This window comes from Halyomorpha halys, unplaced genomic scaffold, assembly GCF_000696795.3.
Source record: "Halyomorpha halys isolate HHAL.00 unplaced genomic scaffold, Hhal_1.1 Scaffold305.1, whole genome shotgun sequence".
In the NCBI taxonomy this organism is placed as follows: domain Eukaryota; kingdom Metazoa; phylum Arthropoda; class Insecta; order Hemiptera; family Pentatomidae; genus Halyomorpha; species Halyomorpha halys.
Window position 1 is genome coordinate 526,979 of NW_027105918.1, and position 10,093 is coordinate 537,071.

Sequence of the window (10,093 nt, forward strand, 5' to 3'; positions counted from 1 at the left end):
TAAATTTATTACAATATTTGCATCATTCGTAATATAAATATATATTTATTTTTCTAAATCCCAGGGTATAGATGGCATAGATATCAGGGGATGTTGGGAAACGGGTTGATTCATTTTATTTATTTCTAAATCTAATGTTATTTGTAAAAGAAAGCCTTATGTTGGGTAATGAAATATGAATATCTAAATCATAAATAGATTCTTGAAAAAAAAAATTTGTGAAGCAAAATAAAAATATTATAACAACACTGGAATGATGCTTTAGTTTTATTGAAAATGTTTGAAGATTTACTTTAAATGCAATTGTTTGTAAGAAATTTAAGGGAGTAAAAAAAAATGAAGAAAGTTTATTTTAAACAATTCAATTAGGATTAAAATAAATCCTAACAAATGCCATCAAAACACCTTTACACTTCGTCGTAAACCTACCGACTGCCCTACATTATCCTTTAATAATGTCGCTCATACTCCTGTCGAACAGATCCGCTATCTTGGATTGCATCTGGACAAACGACTGACTTGGGAATCTCATACAAGACAGGAAACTGCTCGTCTATTCCGTCCGACTGTTACTTGACAAACAGTCTAAACTTCTAATCCATTACAAAATTTGGAGCTCCACTAAACCTTCGAATTCCTTTCGTATCCAATCCTTCGTAAAATCCTCAATGCTCCTAACTTTGTCACAAAAAAAATCATCCACAGACCTGAATGTTCCATATGTAACAAGCTTTAGCCTGAACCAGATATCTAACCTTCCAGTACAAACTCCTTAACCAGTAAACCCACTAGTTTCTAACCTTGTTTCCTCTTCAATTTCTCACGATCCTCCAAGGTGCCTGAAAAGAAGATGGCCTCGAGACCTTCTAATGTGAAATATTATTAGAGTGCTGTCAATTTTCTACATGCCTGTATGACTCCATTATGATCTTGCATCAAATTTACTAGATGTATTTTTATGTAAATACAGTTTTGAATATTAACGAATAAATAAATTAACAAAATTTAAATTAAATAAATAAACATTGAATTAAATCAATAGTTGTAAAACGCACGTAAAGTAGTCCATCATTTATTAGATCTTTTTTTTTTATATATTTTCTTTTCTTATATTAATAGTTTCTAAAATATTTAGTATATTTTTTATCCTCCTTACTTGAGTTTTCGTACATACAGTATTCAATATTTGTACATCTCTACAGGAGGGAAAGAAAGAATGTGGAATATTACTGAAAATAACCATGTTTATATATTATTCACAAATATATAAACCTATTATTTTAATTTGTAAAAAATAATAAAATTATTATTTAAAATATTATGTGCGAGTTGATATATAACGGACGTAAGGCTATTAATAGGAGATGACTAAGCCGCTCTTGACTCAGACCCAATTCCGAGCTGTTTATCACAAGTGCTTCTGCTTTTCCTTATGGATTGCTTCAATTGTTGTCGAAGACATTCACGGGATGCAGGTCAGTTAGGCAAGGAGAGATGAGGCTTTTACGAAGTATGTTCGTATATATGGATATATAATATACTACTATTTAGAGAGAATGATAGTGTCTTTATTATCTGTAATTATTTACATAGGTGCATGCATCTACGTTCCTTCTAGAATTATATAATTGAAATAGTAAATATTTATTAGCAAGATATGATTATTCTTAAATTTTAGTTGCTTTGAATATAGGCATTATTTTCATTTTTAATAAGAGCTAACCCAACCTCTTCAGGTGATTATTTTCAAGTATCGATGCCATAAAAAATAACAGTTAAAAATTATAGTTGACATAACAACTGCCTACTAGTAACCTACTAAATACAGGTAATACTAAGTTATATTTAAATATTTAATTTAAGTATGGGGTCAATGAAAAATAATGCACGTTTCCAACTTTGCTACGGTACAAAAACAATTTTCTACTAAACAAATCGTTAATGTTAGTTTCATGTACATACATATGTATTTATTATTGTAAAGCTTACTTTATATTCTCACATTCACCCAAAATTCAAACAATATATTTTATTTTTCCATTCTCTTTGAACAGAATGTCTTCTTCTTTCCCTTCCTCCTTAGTGCCATTCAGCGTGGAGGTTTAAACAGATTGAACGAAATAAAATTACTGTTTAACAATAAAATGTTTAAGAGTTATTTTCATCAAATTAATTTTTACGGATTTAAACTAGAGCATAGCGGTGAGCACACTGCTCTTAACATTAATGAAGCGTGGGTTCAGGGGACTATGAACGAGTGCATAGTGCAGCATTGGTATCCACAAGTTTCGTCGTGCATACTTTGAGTCGGAAAACATGGATGGTTGTGGGCGCCATTACGTAGTTGACAACGCAAAACTCAAATAAATGGTGGATGGAAACCACATGAGAAATGGCAGAACTCGATGCGGACCTAATCGCCATAATGTCCAACCAGGAAGCCATTCATGAAACTAAAAAGCTCGCCAAGTGGATGTAACACGAGTTAAACAAACTCTTCCATATATTCCATGGATTCAAAACGTGACGTATGATGACAAGTGAAGAGATCTTACAGCATTGGAGCCTATAGCAAAGTTTAGTTTTCCAAATCCTGACTTTCACCCGCGACTTCTTTGCTTAGCATTGTTTTATCTCCACGTTAATGCCCGGCTACACAAAAAGTTGCACAACCACCGAGCGATAATTGCACGATCAGCCACATCCAGTTATCCTATGCAGCAGTTGACTTCCGAACGCATCATGTTATTGTTATTTTTAATCTTGAACATAAGTAAACAACCACCAAAAGGAAATAACATTTTGAATACAAATGAACTTTTCTTTAGATATAGTTATAGAGAATTTACTATATGCTTAATGATCCCATGCATCAGTTTTGCTTCTTAAAATTAATTCTTATGTGAGTTTTTTCTTAATAAATCACATTTTTTTCATCATATTACATTTTTAATTTATTTAAATTGAATCAATAATTTGTAATATGGACATTACATAGATGTTGAATCTATAAAGGCGGGTCAATTAAGTGGTGACGCAACGATTCCGTCATCGCTGTCACTCGGCCGTTCACCAGCACAAGTTGATTTCGAAATGACGATCTTATTTTTATCCTTTTATTTTTTAATTGTAGTCTTGCGAGTTTTTAAAATTTAGAATGAGTTCTTATATTGTTAAAAAGTAAAAGTTGTTTTCTCCTACTGAAGATTATTCTCTGCAAATGATAAGATTTAATTAAAAAACTTATTTTATCCTTCTGACACCTCCGTTTTTTCGGCTCTTTAAAGGATTATGGGGAAACCTTAAATTGGTAATTTTGTTTACTAAAACTTTTTACACCCTGTTATTGTCAAGTCCTATGTGACTGTAGAAAAAATATTAAACCACGAGTTCACAACGTTTTGTACAATTCATAAGATGTGAATGTTTGGTTTTATTTAAAAATACAATTCTTATTTCGCCTATGTAAAGTTTCAGTGTAAAGTTTCAGTGCAAAGTGCTCTAAGGCCCAAATCGTTGGAAGTGGAAGAATAAAAAATAAAAAGTTGAACTAAAGAATCAACAAATTTTTTGATTACCGTAAATCGTGAATAACAATCCTCATTTAAAATTATGTGGTGAAAATCGACATCGGAAGTTTTTATTTACATTTTCTCACTGAACATTCGCCTGATATATACTGAAGACGAGTTCAAAAGAATACTGACCTACTTAACTGGAGACAGAGGTGGGCAAAACTTAGCTATGGATAAAAGTTTGTTTTTTTTTAATAATTTATTTATTGTTATTTACAACTGTATAAAAATATATACAAGTAAATTTGCTGTAGGTGACATAGTGACATAATACAAACATGTGGAGAATCTACCCATTGATAGAACTCTAATAACATTTCTAGAGGAAATCTCGAGGTCATCTTCTTTTCAGACGGCTAGGAGGATTACTAGGTAATGAAGGAGAAGCCAGGTTAGAAACAAGTGGATTTAGGTGGTTGAGAAGTTTATTATGGAAGGAACGGTATCTGGTTCTGGCCAAATCGGCAACATATGAGACGTTGAGGTCCCGATGGATGACTTGATTCGTGACATAGTAGGGGGCATTAAGGATTTTGGACTGTAAGGATTGGATTCGGGAGGAATTTGATGGTTTAGTTGAGCCCCAAAGCTGAACTCCGTATTATAGGCCTTATAATAGTCATGTAAATCAGTCTTTTGTAATGGATTGGCAGTTTATTCCGTTTGTCTAGTAAGTGCTGTAATAGTCGGAATCGACGAGCAGTCTCCTGTCTTTTCAGTCTTGTATGCGGATAAAACTTAAGCTATAATTGTCATAGATAGGACCCGTATTCATGAGTGAACCATTAATCCATGACAATTTTAGCGATGAGTTTTAAACTATAGCTTATTTTCGTCCAACTCTGACTAGATGTTAATCTATTTTCCAATTTAAGGTGTGTTTCTATTATTCATTTTTTAAAAGTAACAAATGAGCATTTATTGTACAAAATATCGGTAAGTTATGACAACATTGATGTCTTAAAACCCTAGCAGAGAGCGGAGCTTTACAGCCCCCAAAGGTTGGAAATGTAAAGGCGATGAAACGAAAAATTAATCTGTATCGCCAGCCAGCCTTGAGATGGTTTTACAAATAATCTGATTAGAAGCTGTAGTAATTGCTAATTTATGAGTTGAGTTGGGAGGGGGCGCGGCTTTTCAATATTCACCCTCCCCTCAGCTGTCGCTCGCTTTCTCCCTTCGGCCTCTACATCGATAATAATAGTTAAATAAATCGATTTAGATTCAATAGATCAATTTAATCTCTTTAATGAATCAAATTATCTAAATTTACTCTCTTTACACCTATATATTTTCCAATACACTAAACGCAGATTTTTTGTGAACACCACGGATACTAAAAAATTATAACAACGTCGTGGTGAAACAAGACAGGGAATAAAGAGTGTACAATTGTACGGTTAGAATTATTTACCTTTTTTTAAAAAATAATTACAGAGGTCTGCAACAAAAAAAAATGTATTTAACTTCGCTAAATTATATGTTTTAATGATTAGGTCAGTGGTAATGTATGGTAGTGAGACATGGACTCTAACCAAGTAAAATAGAAGATCTCTACTGGTTTAGGAGAGAAGAGTCCTAAGAAAGATCTTTGGAGCCGTTAAAGAGGAGCACATGTGGAGAATCAGAAGCAATGACGAAATAAAGGAATTGTATGGAGAGCCTGATATCCTCTGTGCTATTAAGAAGAGCAGGCTAAGATGGTTGGAACATGTGGAAAGGATGGAGCCCTGCAGGCTACCTAAAAGGATGCTAAATGGTGCACCAGGAGGAAAAAGGGCGGACCCAGGCGTCGGTGGCTGGATGATTTGAGAGAGATGGAAATTGAAAATTGGAGGAGTCTCGCTGGAGACCGCGAGGCATGGGAAAGAATGGTGGCAAATGCCCAGGTCCTACTAGGACTGTAGCGCCCAACAGTGAGTGAGTGAGTGAGTGAGTGATGTTTTCATTATCTGAATCCAAAAATGACCTTAATTTCAACTCGTTACGACCATGGTTTTTTTTAAAGTCAATCCACCAATACCAAGTGGTCCGAAATAAAATAAGCTAGTATCTTGACCATTTTTAATTGCTTTACGTTGATTTATCCATGTTTCTAGAAAAAAAACTGTTAATGTATTTTTTCTTTTACCTTTAAAAAGGCGACCGTTTTTCTTCGTATGTCCCGGCCAATTTCGGTAAATTGGTTTTAAAAAGACGAAGAAAGTTCAAACAAACGCCATATTAAAGATATTGTTTTAAGCTATAAAACATGATATAAAAATTATATTACGTTCAATTATAAAAAATTTCCATCGTCAAACCATTTTATTTCTATGTGAAGTAATACTAAAAAAAACTTATCCATTTACATTTTGGTTATGTTCGTTATAGTAGATCAACCAGAATAAATATTATTGCTACTAAATGTATTTTTGGTTATTTATGGCTTCTTGAAATTTGATTTTTTTTTTTTATTTCAAAATATAATATCTCCGATGAGAATGGAGTTAAATATTTGAATTTCACAGGAGGTATAGAGTCTGTGGGGAGGTTTATATTAAATAAAAACCTTACTTGTTTATTGGCTTTGATCTATTTTGGCGACGGTTTGTAAAAATAGTAAACACTGCAAGGGAGATATCCTCTGAGTAGTGCAATTAAAGAGTACAGGAGAAAATTAGGTTTCCAAAAAGCTTAAATGAGAAAAAACAAAATTTAATGTTTGACGATCCTGAAAAATTAGTTTTTAGAATGAGATATAAAAGTAAAATTGAACACTATCATACATACAAGTAGTGTTCAATTTTACTTTTAGAATGAGATATAAAATAATTATTATTAATAATTTCTTAGTCTTAATTTTTGAAACGATATTTAATGAAAATGAAAAGGGTTATTCTATAGGGCCCCGACCACATAGTAGCATAGCACGTACATAATTTATTTTTACTCTATTTCTTTAAACAATTTAGCATGTTTGCGAGAAATGAAAAAAAAAAAATAAGCTGTAAATGCGGCATAGAGAAAAATGTCCTTCGACATCGGTTTAATTTTCTTAACACCGTTTAGAACGACGACATAGTTTGGAAGATTCATATTTTCTACTACATAAAATTTATGTTTTAATTTTTAAAAAACTGGACGTTATGGTATTTTCTTTTTAATGTTTTTTTCCCGTTTTTAGTAAGATCTATAAGACAAAGTAAAAAAAATCTATGCAGTTTTTTTGGTTAATAGTTGCCACACTAGCAAAATAGTAATTTATTAAAAATATTGTAAAACATGTAGAAATTTGATGGGAACTAAAAAGTTCATTTTTGGATTTCGTGTTATTAAGAAAGTTTTTAACAATATCATTATTACACTGTAATGTCATACTAATTATAAGTAATCTCAGAAGCATGTAAATGGGGTGACTTTTCCACATATACGTTAAAAACTTTGTTATTTTATTATATTTATTTTAAATTTCTAGTATCGCTGCTTTGGCACATCTGTTATACAAATATTTTGAATTGGACGTACTCTGAAGATTGCACCGTAGACGGGTTATTTTCTATACTGGCCTCTTTCTACAAACTAACTCAAACTGTCATAAATTAATTCCAGTCTGCAATAAAATCAATTGAATTCGTCAAATACAAAATTTAAAAAATGAATAAAATTGTCGTATGTGCCACTATGAATAAGTAACGATATTTTTATGTAATTTGTTCATTTTTATATACTTTTCTATGTATCATGATGTAGTTATACTATGTTTTCGTAATTTTCTTAAATGTATTTTTAAAGTGAAAACCTGCATGATGTGAGTTCGAAAGGTTGGCTTTCAAAAAATATTTGTTTACAAAGAGAAGGTGGTTGGGGGTGTTGTCAATGAAGAACACCAATAAGTAAAACTTATTTCATCCGTGCCTACGGTAAATAAATTAAAATAAATAAAACTTTAAATGAAATAAGTTGTAATTCTTTTTGTTCTTTACTAATAGCACCTCAAACCACCTTCTTCTCATATAATCTATATAGGAGGGCTGCCCAGAAAGTATCAGGCGTTTTGAAATAAACAATTCACTAATTGAAAAACTCAAAGTTCGAAAGGTACGCTCTTAAGCTATTTTTCTACATAATCGCTATTCAAATCGAGGCATTTATCATACCGTGGCACAAGTTTTTCAATACCCTCTCTGTAAAAATCTGCCGTCTGCGATTTCAACCATTGGTTTACACCGCATGCAGTTCGGCGTCAGGATCAAAGCGTTATTTACCGAGCCATTTTTTCATCGATGGGAAGAGGTGGTAATCGCTCGCCGCCAAATCTGGGCTGTATGGTGGATGGTCAAACACCATACACGAGTGCCAGGGTACGATTAGCCGTGTGTAGAAGTGCGTTGTGAAAAAACAACAACTTGGTGCTTCGTTTTCCCCGACGCTTATTTTGTATGGCGCGCCGTAAACTTTCTTAGTGTTTCACAATACATTTCTGCGTTGATTGTTGCTCCACGTTCCAGAAAATCAACGAGAAGCACTCCCTTGGAGTCCCAAACAGTAGCCATGGCCTTTCTTGCTGACAGTGTTTGCAAACAATTTCGTGGTTTCTTTGGTCTGTGTGCGCCCATTCCATCGACTGCTGTTTTGTTGTACAGTTGACATGCTTCACCTAAGTCTCGTCCCCGGTTACGATACGATCCAGAACTGTATTACCATACTGTAGTACCATTCCTGTAATCGTGAAACGATGGTTTCACGAATTTTATCATTGATTTGCATTGCTAGGTCATCAGTCACATGGCTATGACTACCACTGCGGTCCTCGTCGTACGGCCATTTTAAAAATCAATGCACCATTTCCTCATTCGGCTTTCACTCGTTATTCCCTGGCCGTAAATATTACAAAGCTGACGATAAATTTCAATTGGCCTGTTGTTTCGAGCCAAAACCAAACCGAATCACAGACTGCACTTCAAAATGGCGGGATTTTCTATTGCAGGGGACATTTTGACGACAAACCATAGGCCAAAGCGTCTGTTACTTTCTGGATAGCCCTTGTATAAAAGGGAATGGTCAAATCTTTTTGGATTATTGGACCGATTTACGTGCTGTTTTTTTCAATTTTTTTAAAAAACAGCCGCCTTACTCGCTTTTTTTCGTACCCTTCATTAAAATAAAATTAGTACCTCATGCATATATAATACATGAAATGTTATTTACCAAAAATTATAAAAGCCTAATGGGCTCGGGGTAAAGTAGGTCAACAAATATTTTTTTGGAAACAAGTATTTCATATTCGTTTTTAGTTTTGCCTCAAACTACCAAATATTATTTTTTCAAATAAATTAACAATTAGAATTTTTTCAACCTGATTTATTTAGAGGTTTTTTTTTTCTTCCGACGACTATTGTTCATGTCATTCCTACGTTAATATGAGTAGTTGATCTCTACGGTTACATAGTACAAATTTCATTTTCATTTCTTATCCCATGTATTGGTTTAATTTATGTCACTTAATCATAATAATAAACTATACTTAAATGTTTAATTTTAATTAAGTACAATAATGCATAATAAACTATCAAATTTAATATATTGTGTTCATTACATTCATGTACATCCTCAAATGTAGCAATTGGGAAGCATTGTCGGGTCAGCTAATACCATTATAAATCCAAAGATTTTTTTTTACTATTTTGGGTAAAACCTTATCCCCTCCCCCAATTTCAAGTAAAAATCTTCTGATAAAATATTTCCGATTAATTTACAAATAACCATAATATTATATTTATATATATATTGCCTTTGGACCAATGTGGGTCGCTAGAAATGGAAAAGCGTGGGAGGTGGCCACATTTGGCTCCCGGGGTCAGTAATCCAGGCATTGTGACGAAATCCTTTCCCCCCTCCCTGCGCTCAAAAGGTTATGTCACCTGAATAGGATTACCCCCTGGGGCACACCTGTTTTATCTCATAGCTCATACTATTCGTAAAAATTTATCCGCTATCTGCTCTCTTGGTCGGGCGGGATGTTTAACTATTTAGGAATCAATGGGATTCAACTGCTGCTTTAGCTTAGGCGACGCCTTTGTCGGTTTCTGCTTTAACAGATTAACGTCAGTTTTTAGCTTAGTATCATTGAATCACTTTCATCAGGGAAAATTCTTAGCCTGATAACGTTGAATAACTTTCGAAATGATTCAGAACAATATTTGAATGGATAGATTAAATTTGAAACGCAATATTGTCCTTATAGTTTTTATTTAATAAGAGAAGGACTAAAAAAGAATAAAACTGGTGCACTGTGTATCATGCAACTTCACATACCATCCCCTCCTGGAAGGCGAAAATTTCAAAAAAACGTTTTATTTTTCTATTGCTATAAAAATTAGTATTTAGTGCGTGTTCAATAACTGCAGCCTGGGGAAAAGCCAGAGTAGGCAGTCATTGTTAATTATAGAACTGGTTCTGGTATTTATTTAGTGGACTGTGTAAATTTACATCGGTTATTGGACTATAGACTATTGTATACATTAAACTATATATAT

General features: G+C 33.2%; 1 protein-coding gene across 1 annotated transcript in view; it reads left to right on the forward strand.

The window, feature by feature from the left end:
- The first annotated feature begins 1,445 nt into the window (after positions 1–1,445).
- The window catches only part of cindr (CIN85 and CD2AP related), a 62,646-nt gene continuing 53,998 nt past the window's right edge, over positions 1,446–10,093 (forward strand). Inside the window, exon 1 of the mRNA XM_067053570.1 lies at positions 1,446–1,510. Coding sequence (XP_066909671.1) covers positions 1,495–1,510 — 16 coding nt within the window. The 5' untranslated portion in view covers positions 1,446–1,494. The remainder of the gene's footprint in view (positions 1,511–10,093) is intronic.